Source organism: Meleagris gallopavo, chromosome 1 (assembly GCF_905368555.1).
Source record: "Meleagris gallopavo chromosome 1, MGAL_WU_HG_1.1, whole genome shotgun sequence".
Taxonomy (NCBI): Eukaryota; Metazoa; Chordata; class Aves; order Galliformes; family Phasianidae; genus Meleagris; species Meleagris gallopavo.
In genome coordinates this window covers 134084099-134102284 of record NC_139404.1, presented here as the reverse complement: position 1 = coordinate 134102284, position 18186 = coordinate 134084099, and the positions used below count along the sequence as shown (strand labels likewise).

Below are 18186 nucleotides of genomic sequence, written 5' to 3'. Positions count from 1 at the left end.
TTGGAGCTTGATGATCCTTGAGGTCCCTTCCAACCCAAGCCTATGAATCTATGAATGGCTGCTATGTAACAAGAGCCTACTGACAATAAGCAGACAACTGCTGAGAGCCAGTGGCTTCAATCTGAGGCCAGCTGAAAAGATTTACAGACAAATTATGAAAGAGACAGGAGAGAAAAAACAGAGCTGGGTAATGGAAGATCATGTCTCTACATGTTCCCCATTCCCTGTTGTATTTCACCCAGACTTCCCCAAAATCCACCGCCAAGAACAGCTGCTCCCAGCAGCCTGCTTTTCTTGGCAGGAACTAAAGTGAGGATCACCTCAAGTTTCACCAACCTGCAATTCCACCACTTCGGTACCACTCACCTTTCATTAAATATGCACGTGGATACATCAATTGTCATCTGTTTCTGGAATATATTTCTATGCCAGTACCACCATAAAATATTCCAGGAAAAAAAAGAGAAACATAACGAAAAGAAAAACAGCTCAAGACATCTTGAGAATAACAGGGTGTGCTATCTCTCACTTTTTTTTTTTTTTTCCCTTCTTTTTAAAAGCAGTTTTAAATGACTATCCAGGTACATACCCTTCAGGAAAGAAGATGAAAAAGTACCATTCACAGGGATCTTAAACGTGTGTTATGCATATAAACAATCCTGTTCAGATAAAGAATGACTGTAATGGTGTACCACTAACAAGTGGTTAGAAACTAACATCTAAATTCGGGGCTAATCCACAGTGGTTTTTAACTACATCATTTGTACTTCCTCTGATGACAGACATTCCAGCTTTTTCTTCCATTTACTTTTATTGCCATAAAACAGCCAGTCATGAAGTTCAGTTGCATGTCTCTGGTACTCTGAACAGCACGTAAACATTAACTTTTCCTGCAATATGAGGTAAGATGTGAGGTCATTTGCTCAATCTCTGTGTGTGTGAAAAATAGGGCAAATGTGGAAGGGCTGTACCAGAACTCATCCTAGAATTACATTTATTTTTTTTTTCTTTAATTGATTCCCTTACAGTGCATTACATACTTATAATAAGGATAGGAACAAATCAAGAATACATAAGCCCTAGGAAGACAACTGCTTTAACTGAGACTCCCATAAACACTCAGCATTTACAAACAAATTATCTGAAAATACTGCAACTATTCAGACTCCAGAAAATCCTGATGTACTTCTTTCACTCTTATTTGAACATAAGAGTTTGCAGAAGACACCAAAATCCACAGATGTTGCACATAATAAAAAGTGAATGTTAGTTTTGTGTATGAGGTATTCCAATGAAAGGCTAAGTAATAAAGAGCTGCAAGGATGCCAAGTTGCTTTGAATACATGGCATAACAAAATTCTTTCGGGACGGCAAATAAGTGCCAGCTAAATGTGCCTCTATTTTATTACCATTTCTAGATCATGACAGAATTTGCAACCACCAATCCTGTGTTTATGCATAAGGTGCTTCCCTTTCAGTAAAGTATGAAAAGAGTACTACGTTAATTTCTAAAAACGAACACTGCCTGTCAAGCAGATGCCTTTTTCACAGAATCACAGAATGGCCAAGGTTGGAAGGGACCTCAAGGATCATGAATCTCCAACCCCCCTGCCACAGCCAGGGCCACCAACCTCCACATTTAATACTAGACCAGGCTGCCCAGGGCCCCATCCAATCTGGCCTTGAACACCTCCAGGGACGGGGCATCCACAACCTCTCTGGGCAGCCTGTTCCAGCACCTCACCACTCTCTCTGTAAAGAACTTCTCCCTGACCTAAATCTTCCCCCTGATCCAACCTAAATCTTCCCTCCCTCACTTAAAACCATTTCCCCTTGTCCTGCTGTTATCTACTCTTTTAAAGAGTTGATTCCCCTCCTGTTTGTAGGCTCACTCCCATTTTTCGGTAGCTCTGATCTGCTACTGAAAAAGGAGGCATCAGTCCAAAGTAAAGAGCAAAGCCTAGGGGAAAAAAAAAAACATTTTTGAATAATACTCAACAATTTTTCCACTAGTTGTTCTGACAGAGAGAAAAAGAGGAAGAAAAGCATTTTCATCTGAAACCACACATGGAAAAACAATTTGGCTACTCTCAATGTTAGAGGGGAAAAAAAAGTGGAGGAAGTTTTTAATAAAAAAAAAAACAAAAACACAAAAATCTCAGCACAGTGCTGGATGGTGGGAGCTTAGCTGTGGGACCCCCCATGCAGCAGCTACAGCCCCCAGTCTCGCCCCATGCATGTCTCAGTGTTGGCACCGCCTGACTTGGTGGCTCCACTCCCAGTGCTGCAGATCATGATACATGGGCAGTGGTGACCAGGAAGAAGGTGGAGGAATCACAAAATGGCCTGGCTGGAAGGAAGGCTATTGCACATCCAAGTTCCAACACCCCTGGCATGGGCAGGGACATTCCCACTAGACCAAGTTGCCCAAGGCCTTGAACACCTCCAGAGATAGGACAAACACAGCTTCTCTGGGCAATTACAAACAGCTCTTACTTGATTAAGAACCTAAAAAAAGGGGAAGGGAAAATGTCCCCCATCAGCCTGAGGTGCTAGGGAAGGACAGCCTGCAGCAATGAAGGCCATGTCAGCTTTTACTGCAACCAGGCATCGGAGACATTTCTAAGTAGTTTTACTTTAGATAAGAGCTTTAAAAGACATTGGGCAGTGACAAATGCAAGAAGACACTTTCCATCCTAAATGCTTAAAATGAACAGAATGAAAAAAAGAATAAAACAGAAGATGTGCTGTCTGGCATCTACTCCAATTTATTTCAGATCTTAATGCTTCATGCTGAGCCTATGGCTGCTCCTCTGAGCGATTTTAAGTTACTTAAACTTCTTGCTGTCATTGCAGACAAAATGGTTCAGGCGGGATTTGCATGAGGGGAGACAAAGATGGCAATGAACAGGGACAGTCTGGATAGAAAAAGCTGGTGCAGAAAAAAAAGAATTGAGGCAGATGAGAGTGGAAGGAAGTTAAAGGCAATAGCCAGCCACAGCCCATAAAGGAGAACAGTGATTTTCATACTGGAAAACATAACACTCCACCAAGTCTTAGTATGTTCTAGATTTATTAGTAGTGAATGCTTAAAAAGAAAGCATAGGAATAACAGTAAGTGGACTCCAGACAGTGATACAGCCAGACAAAATGATAAACTCTGATATCACGTGAAAGAAAAGAGATGGAAGCAAAACCCACGGTAGTTTTTTCAAAACGTCAGTGGGGGGAAAAACATCTGTACTGCTGCTGGGATGAAGAAAAAAAGAGCCTCATGTGCACAGCAGTTCAGAAATGGGACTCTGTGCTTTCTGTTCCTTGGAATTGCTACTGAAGAAAAGCTTGGAGATCTTAAACTAGCCTGTTCTTAAAACTTGACATTGCATCTGATTTCCATAAAGAACACACTCACAGCAGCCCGCAGTTTCCTTAAATTCTAGTCCTAACTTTTAGCTTAATGATAAAAAAAGATGTCAATAATAACACCACCACCACCACTGTAAATGAGCCCTCAGCTTTAACCATCAGTGCCAGGAACAATGGAGCAACAATTAGATACTGGAAGCAAGATACAAAAGGGAAGAAAGAGAAATGAAAATAAAACTTTCCTTGTGGTCAGATCAACCACAGGATTTCCTTTCAGCTATAGAGACCTTCATTAGTACATTATTTGTACTTGGATAAAGTACAATAGAAATGCATATTTTTAATAAAATTCTAAGGAATGTATATGGGTCAGCCATGCCAAATAGCACATACCTACCCAAAGGGAGGCATAAATATCACCACCTGGGTTGCGTGAGACTGCTTTCACCCTAGGAACGGAAGGCCAGGGGAACATGCTGTACTTCGTGATTCAGAGAAACATCCTCTACTTAAGGATGCTTTATAATCAGGCCAACGTTAATATATGCTCAGAGAGCTCAAAGGCACCTTCACAAATACAGAACAATCAGTCCAAGCAAATTATAACTGAGGGTTGTAAAAAAAAAAAAACAAAAAACACAAAGGATTTGAAAAAGAGACACCATTAAAGAACAAGGGCTCTTCTTTTCCCCCTAAAGCAGCAGACTGATGCCAGTTCAAGAGAATGTCATTGATGATGTTCTTATAAGCAAGATATTTGGCAAAGCAAGGCTTCCTTTGTTTGTGCTTGTATTTGTTTGCTTTTAAGCTCTCTTTCCCAAACAGCAAAAAATAAATAAGAAATAAAGTCTGTATACCATTCCCAGCTCTGTTCTCTGACCTTCAGCAAGTTACTGTCCTTGAAACCGTGGTTCAGAGGCTCAGTTTATGCACAGCACATTTCACAGCTTCTCCAGCTGGACCAGTGTGATGCTGAGAAACAACCCAGTATAAACCCTCCTACGAACATTTATATAGATAGATAAATAATAGATAACCAGACAGGTCTATCTATCTATCTATCCATCCATCTACGCATATTTTAAATGCTGGCTCCTGCCAATACCTGTCCTGGTATGGAATCTACTAATATTTAGTTATTACTGAACTTGCCACAGCTGGCATAAACTCCAGAAACTCTGCCCAGTTCTACAGAGATGTCACCAATCTTGCACCTGGTCGTATTTATCCCATGGAGCAGCATCATACACAGGCATAAACCCAGCTCCAAGCTATGCTTACCTTACCCATAAGGTGTGTCCCTGAGCATTCCCAGCAGTTTTTCTTTCAGAAAGTAAGTAGGATAAGAATCACAGCTGCTTATAGCATAAATGCAATCTATCCAACAAATCTGCCCAACAAAACATATCAAAAAATGCTAGCCTGTACTCTTACGGAAACATTTGAAATCTCAAGAGTATACCCAACATACTCTAGAAATGTAGAAGTCTGGAGCATTCTAAGCATTTTCTGGGCATTTTTTTCCAACTCCTGGATCAAAAACAAGCTTTTAATGCTCTTCAGTAGGCACCAGTTTTCTGTGATCAGTTGTCCTGTTATCTTCTGGAGCACTTAGGGGGAAGCCAAGTGAGACCCAACTTGCATCCCTCTTTAAAAGAGTCACCAACTCAACCTCTGACCAGCCATGCTGCTGAAACCAGGAGCAACCTGTGGACTTGAAACTGCTCAGGATGCTTTTTGGAAGTCCCTCTCCTCTCCAGGTATTGTTTCATGGACAGGCAGGACTCAGCTGAGGGCAGAGACCAGGTTGGACCAAGCCAATTCTGTCCTCACGCTGACTTGCAAGCATCCCCAGCAGCTGGCTGCCACAGGTGTATTTGAAAAGAAGAAGGCAACAGGTGGCTCAGAGTAGCCTGGATGCAGCAGAAATCAGCAGTCTTATGTAAATGAATTAGGATCACAAATGGAACACATGCAGACTAAAATATCAGCAACTGAATGGACAAACCATTACAGAATAACATCAGGCCCATAAGAGACAGGGGGAAGATAATGAATCATATTTTTACCGTATCAATCCTAACATGCTGCTCCTACTGTCACTGAAAAAGCACTGTTATAATGAGAAGTAGCAGAAGAAATGTTGAGCAAGCAGTTCAAATAAGCCAGACACCTTGAAACCTGAACTATTTCTAGCCTTACCTTCCTTCTTTTTCTACCTGCTCTGCTGCAGATACTGCAGAACCCTGCTGTTATGAGGACACAAGGAGATTAAAATCACCTTGGCCAAGCCTATGCTCTTGCATGTTGATGTAAGTAGAATGATGATGCCTTTGGCTGGGCATCCTGACAGCCCAACGCTGGCTTGATTCCGCCCAGCTACTTCATACCCATTGGGTGAGGCTTGAACCAGCCCACCAGCCAGGAGCTGGGCTCCAGCACAAGCAGACCTGCACAGGCTCGTCCTTTGCAGCCTGCGGCTCTGGACTTTTGTTTTCTTCCTTGCTTGTGAATCTGCATGACAGCTTGCTGAGCTATGTGAGCTCAATGATGGTAGCAACAGAGCGATGCCCATCTGTTTAAAAATGGCATAAGGGAAGCTATGGGGTCATATAACATACATTTTAATGAAATGTAGATCTTTTGCATGAAAAAGCTAAAATGACCCTATTAGTTACGGAGACAAATAATAGTGGATAGACTTTACCAGGTATAAACTCCAACCTACACATCTTCAACTGAAGGCATTTATCAATGGGCACTGCAATAGGCAAACATGCTGCACCCACTTACCCCATAAGCAGCTGCTCTTCTTTAAACACAATAAAGAACAGATTAGGAAATTACTTTCCTGAGCTGTAACTGTTACAAGACCAATCTTAATGCACCATCCTGACAAAGCCAACTCAAAACAGGGATAGCTTCATCACTATAGCAAGTGTTTTGTCTCATTTGGTCATTTACAGACCCTTACGTCCTTATGTCTAAGGAAAATATTGCTTAACAGAGGAAATTTTCAGTTGGCTTCAATGAGAGTTGGAAGCACCTCGCTGCAATCCACCAGCAGGGAATCAGTTAACCACCTCCTGCACTTGCACCTTATCAGAAACGTTAAGCAACAAGTGATCAAACACATGTTCCTAAGACACTCAGAAGATAATCAAATATTATCTTAAATTGGTGCAGGCTTCTCTATTTGTATGCATGCAGTTCTGAGGAATTGCCATAAAGTTCTCCTAATCTATGTACACGCAAATTAACAATACACCTTGTTTTCAAGGGCTTCAAGGGAATCAGATCTCCAACTTCATTCTGAGTAAGGGAAAAAAAAAAAAAAAAAAATCACATTTCTGATGGGAAATAACTGCAATGTTTTGTTTTTATTTTTTTTTAATAGAAGCTGGCAAAAAGATACTATTTTCAGCAAAACTTTCTTTTTTGCTGGGGTTTATTTTCACCACTGGAAATGCAGATCCTGCCTGGGCTACTAACTCTCGTCTTACTTAATTACTATGAACACGGCAACAGCAAAAGGAATGACATAGTAAAACCTTAGGTTTTCCTAGATGGTTCCTAGATGGTGTTCCTAGATGGTTTTGTGCCAGGACAAATCTAGATCCATTCCCAACAAATATTCCAGATAAAAGAGGCAGAGAAGACAAAACTGACATCTTTAGTGTAAGAAAAGGGCAAGAAAAGGTGGTTGGGAGGCACTTGTTCCTCAAGTGTTATGAAACAAGGAAAAAGTAGTAACCTTCATGTTTTAAAAGCCCTCTACAAAAAGCTGCTTTATTTAAAGAGATGCTAAATGCATCTTTTGGTGGTTTAGCTCTATTGACAAAGAAATGCAAACTCTTTTCAACAGCATTTCTCTGATCTTAATTTTGAGAAGTGGACTCATTTCCCTCCTTACAGAAATCACTTCTGTTCTTAGAAAATTCTTGTATTCCTGGAAAAATGTGGGGCCATTTAGTCTTTACTCTCCCTGGGTTCTTGGTCTAACCTTCCTAAGATACAGCCGGGGGGTGATGTAGAATGAGAGTCTGTAAAGAAAGAGCTCAGGAAGCAAGCTGCAGCATGTTGGCCAGTTAGCTGGAGATGACCTCAGCTTGGCTCTTTAAAGCTAATGAATAAGCTAACAAATTTCTGCCTTTAGTGTCAGTTTCCTCCACTCCCTATATGCTTGCTATTGGTGTGATCAGTTAGTAGTAGGGCTGTAAGTAGAAGAGGAAGAACAAGCCAGAGCTGAGGTTCAGACTGATGAAGCATTGAAGATGTCCCCTGTAAAAGCATGCATTTGTAAGCATTGAAGATGCATATTTACAGAAGCAAAACAACAGGATATACTCGAGCCATTAGAAAACTAAATATCCTAATCCTAGCACTGACACGACAAAGTAATTTAAGAGAATGAGGCATATAAGAAAAAAAAATATTGAATGGAGCTTTTGAGAAAAGACTGCAAATATGGTATCACCACACAGCAAGGTCCCCAGGACAGCGCCTGTATCTGTACTTCCTGACCACTGCCTGACATATAGGAATCCCCAAATGCTGTTAGTGTTTTTCACCTCCCTTCTGTCATTCATACAGAACAAACAGTGCCGATCCCATTGGGATATGTCTACTAGGATGTTCTGGAGATCACAGCTGGAACTGCTGTTACTCACCAAGGAACCCCAGCTCAGGGCTGCAATGCCATGGGGTTCTGCTATGGTCCCAGCAACCCCACCAGGTCTCCAACATTAGGAGAAAAATGTCAACGGTGACACTTTACATACTGACATATTTATATATGATACTTTATTTATATACTTAGGCAGAAAATTGCAAGGAATATTTTGGAGACAATAACCTACTGCAATAGCTGCTTGTACACAAAGAAAGTTACGGAATAACTTACAGCAGAATCACTTCAAAGTCTATTTTTTCTCTTGCGATTTTTTACCTGTTTGGTTGGTTTAAATGCTTCCCGTACTGACACACATATATTTTGTAGGAAATCTTACAAAGACAAGACAGTAACATAGATGCAGCTTAATGCTTGTGCAAGTCACAGATACCAAGAGCAGCTCTAGATGCTGTCACTCAAGCAACACAGCGTGCCAGCTCCAGGCACTTGAACCCTGGGCTCCAAGGAAATGAAAACTTAAGCTCATGACTTGACTTAGCTGGAGAATTTAACTCAAGTGCTCTGTGCGATCATGACTCTACAGTGCTCAGACTAAATAAATAGATCCAGTCATTTTTTACTTAGTTTTATTCCACTGTTTACAAATTTACAGACCCAAACTAAGTCATTTCTGTAATTTTTTTTTTAATTGCTTTAAGACAAGTACACTTGAGACAAATATTATGAACTACTTGCCCTCCCTGATCTCTAGGAATATCATAAGGAAAAAATTAAATGAAACAAAGTTTTAAGTCAATGTGATTATGTTAACGTCTTTGCAACATTTCCACTCAAGCACTAAAGAAGCATTCAGTGTGAGAGTCTGAACTATTAGATACTGATAGCACAAATATTTTCTGTGTGTTCCAATTTAGATTCAGCATGAACTTTGAATGAACTTTGGATATTTCCATGGTATGCAGAATAATGTGTTTTTAGTGTGTCAAATTATGAATCCCCTTCTAATTCAGGTAAACCTTGTCTCTCCTGCACCCTCATGGCCAGTGACAAGAGCATCATTATTTAAGCCACATGCATAGAGCAGAAAACATATTTTTTCAAAGTTTGCTGGAATATCTTGTAATCTGGAACTACAATCCAGCTCATTCTGCAAACATCTGTGCTAAAAGAGATTCAAGATGTTTTGGAAAAACGGCATTTTTCATTTTACTCTCCTCCCATGGTGGGTAGAACTGGTAAATATTTGTAACTTGAACCAACCAAGGTGTATGGCTCAACGTACAAGAGAAAAATCATTCATTTGATAAGAGTACCATCAGCATTCTTCACATCTATCCAGGTGTGATGCCAAAAGCAGCGTTCACTGGCACTGATCCTCCTCTTGGAGGATGGAGCACATTTTGGGTGTCTGCCTCTTACCTCACATGACAAGTGAAAGGACATGAGGAAACACCTTCAAATTGCACAAGGGGAGGTTTAGATTGGAAACCAGGAAGAATTTCTTAATGGAGAGAGTGTTCAGGCATTGGAAGGGCTGCCCAGGGAAGTGGCGGAGTCCCCATTCCTGGAGATATGTAAGAGACATGTGGACATGGCACTAAGGGCCACGGTTTAGTGATGGGATTCGTCAGGTCAGTCTGATGGTTGGATTTGGCAAAGACCTTCAAGATCACCAATCTAGATGAGTATATTTTTGCGTCATGACACTGCCATTACCCAAATGATTACTACAATGGCAGCAGCAAGCTCTGCTGGGCACACTATCACTTACAACTTAGCACCTTTCCCATTATTTTCCTTCTGCCGAGTCTGGCATTTATTTTTGTACAAGTGTGGCAGTCATAATGATGTGTATTTTTACCTGTGTGCTTCCAGACTTCACACAATCTCCACTGTACAAATCAAACCACTGCAAAGCTATGTTATAAAAATCCATACTAGCTACATAATTTTACATCAGATGACAAAAAAAAAAAAAACACCACCACCTCATTTCACAGTTATGCCAATCTCGAGAATCCGCTCATGCTGAAACTTATACAAAAAGCATCATGAGCAGCACTAAACCTCCTGAACGTGAACAAATTTAATGCAGGCTGGGCTTCCTGCTGGGAAAAAGGAGCCACTGTTGCTCCTCTGTTGGTTTCCCTAATCACAAAGCTGTCCCACAAACAAGAGCCCACAGTCACATCTATGCTCCAGACCCTTGTCTCAGGCTGGCAAACCAGCAGCTTGGTGCTGCTGCCTCAGAATGCCAAATTCAGACAATCACAGAATGGCCTGAGTTGAAAAGGACTGCAATGATCATCAAGTTTCAACCCCCCTGCTATGTGCAGGGTCACCAGGCTGCCCAGAGCCACATCCAGCCTGGCCTTGAATGCCGCCAGGAATGGGGCATCCACAACCTCCTTGGGCAACCTGTTCCAGTGTGTCACCACCCTCTGGGTGAAAAACTTCCTCCTAATACCTAACCCAGCATGGCATCAGATGGGGCTAAGTGACATAATTTAATGGTGAATGATGTCAGAGGATCTGGATGCCAGGTGGGAAATGGGAAGCTTTTCTCTGAAAAAGAAAAATCATAGCTGGTAGAGATGCCAACAGAGAATTCATTCCAGGGCTAAAAGTCTGTAAGTTACTGCAGGGACTGTCTTGGCTCCAGGAGTTATTTTTTTCCTGAAAAAACCTGAAAGAGTTCTTCAGTATCCCAATGACCAGGAAATTAGCCAAAAGAACAAGCTCCATAGGCCCTCAGATTACTTTCAACAATTAACAATAAGCTACTGTTCTTTGATATAATTATAGAAATCACACTTCTTTGATATGTGATGGCAAACAAGCATGTTGAAGGGGCAAAAGGAGGTAGGACTGTTTTTTTTTTTCCAGGAAGATAAGTACTTTTCTAAATAACACGTACCCCAAGGATCATATTTATGCAACCATTTCAACAATAAAGTCTTTTTTTTTTTTTTTTTTTTTTTTTTTTTTTTTTTTTTTTTAAGTCCACTATAATCTACTGGCAATAAAAGATGAAAGAAACTTACAGGAAACTAGGGTTTGATCAAAACACTTAATCAGCAAGAGGTTCCTTATTGGAACCATAAACTTGACATGCAATGGCTTCTCCTTCTGCTTTTTTACCTATTCCACCAGTGCTTGCTGAATAGGCCACCAGCAGCATCCTCCCTCACTGCTCTCCCACTACAGCTACACTCAACCACTAAGGGTGGAAATGTTCTTTATTCTCCTTATTCACTCCCTCCAAATTTAAACATATGGCCTTGGGTTAAATTAAATGGTTTCAAAAAAGAATAATAAAAGAAATCCAATCTCACGATCCCTGCCTGACCCCAATAAGAGGCCAGAGCTGAGAGCCCACCGCCCACTCGCAGTGCAGCAGAGGCCAAGTGAGGGTCAGCTCACACCACAGGACAGCACAGATGGGTATAATGGACTTTTAATTACTTCCTTCCTTTTAAAACCATTTATTTATTTATTTTTCAAAGCTGGAAAGTAGCTACCAGTATTTTCTTACACCTTTTTTTTTTTTTTTTTTTTTTTTTTTTTAATATACTTGGCAGACATCAAAGAGCTACAAATTTGGATGCAGCTGACATTAAACATCCACTTCGATAGTTACATTTTTGAGGAAAAAAAAAAAAAAAAAAGCCTTTAAAGGCTTTACTTCCACTTGTTTGTATGTTCCCTAAGTTATCAGCATATTTCTCTAGGCTTTTCTGACAGCAATATCCATATTCTTGTAGCCAAAGAAATACTGGAAACTCTGGAAACATACAAGTATGTATGAACATTTAAAGCTTAGAGAACATAACACAAAACAAATACCTCTGAAGTGAACATCTCCAGATGTTTTAATATATTATTTTTTATATATGGAGATATATATATATAATATGACTCAGCCATGGAAAACCAAAAGAATGTTCTCATTTCCTGAGGCTGGCTAACAAAAAAGAAAAAATGTGAATGAAGGAACTAAGATTTCAGAAGTCAGCTTTTTCTCAGTACCAGCAGCTTTAAAATTATATCCTTTGATTTCTTTTTAATATAACCAGAGTATTGCTTCTCTCTTGCAACTGCATACACTCACAAAAGGAAGGACAGGAGGCATGAAAACACTGTTCTTTTCTGTATGTGTGTGTAAAAGTGCTGCAGACATGCCCCACTTGAGAGACAACCACATTCCTCTTTTCCGAGTATCTCCTACCTACCCCAGCATCACCATTAGTCACAAAAATCAAGGAATCAATCCAGATCAAACCAACCTGGATTTCAATCTACTCTACTCGTAGTACTGCATCCAGCTCTGGGGCCCTCAACACAAGAAAGATGTGGATCTGTTGGAGTGGATCCAGAGGAGGGCTGGAGGGTGATCCCCTCCAGCAAAGAGCTGGAGCATCTCTCAGACGAAGAAAACTTGGAGGAGTTGGGCTTGCTTAGCTTAGAGAAGAGAAGGTTCCAGGGAAATCTCACATCAGCCTCCCAGTTTCTAAAGGGAGCATATAAAGATCAACTTACTACATTGGCAGACAGTGATAGGACAAGAGGGAATGGTTTTAAACTAAAAGACTGGAGATTTTGGTTAGATGTTAAGAAGAAATTCTTCACTCAGAGAGTGGTGAGGTGCTGACACATGCCCAGAGAAGCTGTGGTGCCCCATCCTCGGAGGTGCTCAAGGCCAGGTTGGATGGGGCCCTGGGCAGCCTGAGCTGGTGGGGGGCAGCCCTGCCCACAGCAGGGGGATGGAATTATATTATCTTTAAGGTCTCATCCAAGCCATTCTGTGTTTCTATGAATATGTGCTATCTACTCCTCTGTCTAGCCATTAGTTTCCAGCTGCACCAGCTCCCATGTAAATGTGCCTCCACGGAAGCAGGGCCCTGGCCTACCTCAGGACGACGTGTCCAGCTTCTCGGAGCCTGGCAGGCCTGGGAAGCAGTTACCACAGACAGAGCCTCACACCACTTACCAGCAGGACCTGGCAAAAACAAGGGACTTAATCTAGCACATGTGTCTGTCTCCCAGCCACAAAACGCAAGCCTCCTCTGCTACCGACACAGAAGTTTAGAAGTGGTGGTTTCAATCTGTGAGCAGAAACACGCTCCTGTTCGGAAGCATTTCTCATGCTAGATTGCTTCCCGCAGCAGATCCTGCTCTGCTGATTCAGTCCTGAGCCTGCTGGGCTGCATGCAGGCCTTGCCATGCCTTCCCGAGCCAGTGGACAAGTATGCCAGGGATGGGAGGGCCTACAGCCCTGCCTCTCCACACCCCCTGCTCCTCAGAGCACATCTGAGGCCATCTCTGGATCATAGAATGGCCTAGGTTGAAAAAGATCACAATGATCATCTAGTTTCAACCCCCCAGCTATATGCAGGAGGCAGACTTCTTCCCCCATACTAACCCCTCAGCTGCTGTGTGCCTGCATGGGGCCTGGACTGGAGCCACTCAGCCATGCTGTTGCCTCCCAATTATTTTCTGGTGTTACTCCGCTGCTTTGCTGCAGTCTTTCCCAGTGCCCCTAACCACAGCAAAACAATGCATTAGTACAGAAAATCCTTTTAATTCTAAGCACAACTGCTTCCCCTGACTGCTCAGACCACCCAGGAAACCTTCATAAAGTCATTACGCGGTCTTAGTTTCCCCAATTAGCCACAACAACTCCCCACCCATGACATGAGTAATAAATCTCAAGGCTTTAACTAAACTATTCCCACCAGTTTAGGTTTTGGTCAATCAGAAGTCCACCTACAAGTATGTCCTGCTCACTTCCTCAAACTATTTAATACAAGCAAGGGTTGAAACAACTCTAAATCTTATTAGATTTTTTAGAACTGGATAGTATGTTTTTTTTTTTAAACAAGCTAGGAAGCGATAGAAAAAAATGCTAAGAGCTAGAAATCAACAACAATGTAAGGAAAAGCAATTAACTAGAAAAATGCAGAGCATAAGGCCTCATCCTGGGTAACAACACTCATGCATCATAGGAGAGGCGCTCCAAACCATTTACATATTTCCCAATGCAGCAGGAAAGCAGTTTCAGATGTGGACAGGAGGTCCACATTGCTCACACAGAGCTCGTCCCTGGACAGACCACCAGGTTTTGGGATTTGCTGATGGTCTTCACGCCCAGAGAGAAATCCATTTAGCTGTCCCACGTGAAGGGTTGTTGAGGCACACAAAACCAGCCAAGCAAATGACAGTACCTTGACTTTCTTTTTTCTTTCTATCTGCTTAAAAGAACTAAGTAGGCATTTCCAGAAAGATTTTGACACTTCAGGAAGGGGAAGCGCTTAAGTAATTGCAAAGGAGTGTCCTAATTTGCAGAAAAATATTTCCCTCGGGGGCACAGTCTCCTGCTCTGCTTTCTCCATTTGTCAAGTTGAATTAGGACGTTCCCAGCCTTCTTTCATTCTTTCAAAGCACATTTCTGCCTCAACACCAGAGCTTGTGCACCAGCCATATCAGCAATGAGCTCTGTAGCACATCGCTGCAATGACAAAGACAACACACTGCCTACATACATGCTACGAAGGGCTCAGACAATGCGTGACTTCAGCTGTCAAAACACAACTGTCATTCTCATTTTCCTTGTCATCAGCACCTGCTGTCACAGAAAAACTCTACGCAAGTACCTTTCCCACCAACTGGCAAGCTGCTTTTAGCACAGATCACTGCAACTACGTCCCCACAACTGGAAGAAGTAAAAGGCTGCACCAAAGTACAGAGTGAGAAGCCTTTCAGCAAGGATTTGGGGCAAACAGAACAGATGAATGCGGATGCCGAGCCTAACACACTCAGCGCAAAACCACAATTGCAAGAGCCGAAAAGCTTGCCTTAAGTGCTTTGGTAGTAAATATTTTATTGTCTCTTGAAAAAGAATTTGTTAACTATGCAAGTGATGCTCCGTGCATTACGAGCCATTAACAGTTCTCCTGTCTGGAGCCCATTCTAAGAACAAAACCGCTGGGTTACAGCTGAGGTTCAACTCCACTATCACCTACAGCTTCTCATTTCCCTTACCAATGCCTGCCAAAGCCAGCAGCACTACAGAGCACTCACAGGTGTGAGCTTCACACGAACAAGAGCTGGATATCCAAAGAGTCCACGCCAATTTGTCAAATACAATTATTTTGTGAATAAAGAGGAGCTTGCTTTGTAGGCAAGCAGGCAGTAAAATATTGAACATTTATTACTACAAAGAAAAACTTTTTTCCATGAGGAAACTACAAACGCTTAAGATAATAAAAGACTCTAAACTGCAACCTAATATTTTCTTCTGAATTCCATAAGGAACGTATTCCGGCAATAGCACATCAAGATGAATTCAGCTCAACCAGCTGGAAACGCTGCCCATATGCAGCCTGTGCTCCCCTCACCAAACAAAATACCCCCAACAACTCAGGTACTCTCAGCCCAGGCACCGCACAGCCACAGCTCACGTTCAGATGTCGAACGCTGGCTGCTTTTCATTCAATCTACAACACGGGAACAGCCATAAAGCTGCACACCCCTCGCAGCCACCCAACGCCTAGCCCCCCGCGGCAGCAGCCCTGCTCTAGAGGCGCTCAGGTCGCAGCAGGAGGTCCTTTGCAATGCAAAAACAAACGCAGAGGCAGTACACGGAGAGCAAAAAGCATCCGTCAAAAGAAACAATATCAAAGAATAGTAAGGAAGCGTGCGCACATTCCTGCCGGCCCGATGTTTGCTGCTCCTCCGCGCGGGTCTGGAGAGAGGCATCAAATCAGCCCTTCTCTCTTCTGCGTCCTTGCCCCGGGCCGTGCGGAGCAGCTCCCCGGGAGCGCCGCCCAACCGCGCTGTGTGCGCACCGCAGCCGGAGCCGAGGCCGGCTCGGCACGAGGCGCTGCCCGCGCCCTGCCCCGCGCGTCCACGTGTCAGCGCCTTAATTTGGGACGGCTCACCTCGAGAAGCATTTACAGCGGGTGAGGCTCCGAGCAATTAGAGCAGACTTTGCTTTCTATAAGCCGTCCCCATTAATCTCTTTCCCTTAAGGCAACTGTGGCACACGCGAGAAACTCCGCGGAGCTCACCCGGGGCTATTTACCAGCAGCGTTTAACTCGGTAATCTCCCTCGGGAGGGAAGGCTGTAAGGCAGAAGGACTCCAAACCCACGCTCCAACCGGGAGGGAGCTCAGCAGAGCTGAGCGCGGGGATAGCACAGGAGCGAAGGAACGTCCGCCGGTCCCACCGCCCCGCTCCCTGTTCCGACCGCCGGGCAGCAAAGCCAGGCTCCCGCCCAACGCGCGAACACCACTGCCCTACCTGCCGGGCAGCCCTGCCGCCGCCACCCCCAACATCGCGCCGAGCTCCGCCGCAACGGGAGGAACCGCGCCGGGCGCCGGTAATGGCGCTGCGCGCCCGCCCCCTGCCCGCCTCGCTCTGCCGCCTGAGGGCGCACTCCTCCCGCGCCGCCGCCCGGCCCTGCCCGGCCCGGCCCGGCCCGGCCCGCCCCGCCTCATCCCGCTGCCCGGTGGGAAGCGCCGCGCTGGGCTGGGGGAAGTCCTCCGCCCGCCGCTGCTCGGTGAGGGCGGCTGGCGTCGCGGAGCCCTTGGCGCCGCTTTTCAGGACAGAAGATTGCTGTCGAAACCACGTCAGCTATTTTTGCTATGTCTTACGTGTGGTTTCACGGCAGGGTGCGAACTCTGCAGCCCCCAGAGGACAGCGTGCTTGGGGCGTGTGAGGGCAGCGGGCGTCGGCGCAGGCAGGTATGGGCAACTGCGTGCGCACGGAGGATAAGTGATGGAGAGCGACTTCTTGCGCAGATAACCACAGGACGAGGGACGATGGTTTTAATGTAAAAGAGGGGAGATTTAGATTAGCTGTTTGGAGGACATTTTTCACTGAGAAGCCAGTGAGACACTGGCACAGGCTGCCCAGGGGCTGTAGGGTCTCCTCCTTGGGGATCTCCAGCAGCTGCGTGGCCATGGCTCTGGGCATCTCCTGCTCTGTGTGCCCTGCTGGAGAGGGAGTGGGCCTGAGGGACACAGAGGGTCCTACCACCGAAAAACCCCCACCGGCTAAACTCACTCACCTCCCATCTGGCGGCGGGATTGGCTTACATCATCCAACTAGGCAAGTTCTCATTCTGTGCCTGCTAAGGTAACACTACCCCTTTGTTTTTCTTCCTAATCGAGTTCGGGCAGTCTGCCATGTTACCTGCAGGCAGCTTCACGAATGGCTGTAATTAACCCCAGTGCGCCTGTGAGGAGCTGGGAGCTGTCATGTCGCCTGGTTTCTGCTGCAGAGCACAACTGAGAGCTGCTTGAACAGGGACCTGTGCCCCAGCGTACCTGAGCACGGAGCAGCAAACTGCACAGTGGTAAACCCTGGAAATAATTAACAGCCTGGGCACATCAGTGAGCACAGCTGGTAGGATCCTTCCTTCAGCAAGAGCATTAGAAGGTGTAATAACATGGGAATCATACCCTGTGCAGCTCTCCAGTGCCTTCAAGAGACAGCAGCCCCGGAGTGTGGCCTGCTGGCAGTCTGATCTCACAATGACACTCATAAGTAGTAGAAGAGCCTTCACCAAGCACTATGCCAAATGCTAAGTACTGGCAGCCCTTGGAAATGCTGCACCGAGAAAGTCCAGGTGTTGTGTTTCAAAGGCACTTTACGGCAAGTTTGTGCCTTGGCTTTGGAGGCTGACTCAAATTTTGGTTTTGACTTCCTGTTCATCAGAAATAACAATTCGTAATGACCTTCATTACATGGCATTAGAGCATTCTATCCTAATTAACTTGTAAAATTCAGCCCAGAGTACTCAAGTAAATAATTCAATAGGATTCACAAACGCACTCAAAAGAAAAAATATCGTTCCCTCCAGTCCTTTGTAATGAAAGGCTATGACTGCTTTCCTCCTACGCAGTTTTAAAAAACAAGATGAGCTGCCTGTTTATTGCTGCTCACAGAGCCGTCATTAAGGTAGATGCTGGCGTGCCTGGTGTTGGGAGTGCCAGCATCCCCAGGAGGTAAGTGAGGAAATGGAGACAGCAATGCTGAAATGAAGCTTACTGAGGAAGCTTGTGACAGAGCAGGGATGTAGGACTCCGTATCTCCAGACCAAGCACCATAATCATGTGATTATCTTTTTTTAAAAATCTCTCCGTTCTAAATCAGTTTATTTGAACACGTGTTTTTGGTGTTCT

The 18186-nt window shown here is 44.1% G+C and overlaps 1 protein-coding gene and 1 long non-coding RNA gene across 4 annotated transcripts in view; one reads left to right on the top strand and one right to left on the bottom strand.

Moving 5' to 3' along the window:
• The window catches only part of LIMS1 (LIM zinc finger domain containing 1), a 64189-nt gene extending 47729 nt beyond the window's left edge, over window positions 1–16460 (bottom strand). The window contains exon 1 of one of the 3 annotated variants that reach the window (XM_010728225.3): window positions 16301–16460. In XM_010728225.3, coding sequence (XP_010726527.1) covers window positions 16301–16335 — 35 coding nt within the window. In that variant the 5' untranslated portion in view covers window positions 16336–16460. Of the gene's footprint in view, window positions 1–15703; window positions 15846–16300 lie in introns of those variants that run through there. The other 2 variants (XM_085214846.1, XM_010728228.4) reach the window with 2 other exon arrangements.
• The window catches only part of LOC104917133 (uncharacterized), a 34809-nt gene continuing 32543 nt past the window's right edge, over window positions 15921–18186 (top strand). Inside the window, exon 1 of the long non-coding RNA XR_014880745.1 lies at window positions 15921–16743. This is a non-coding gene — a long non-coding RNA (uncharacterized LOC104917133). The remainder of the gene's footprint in view (window positions 16744–18186) is intronic.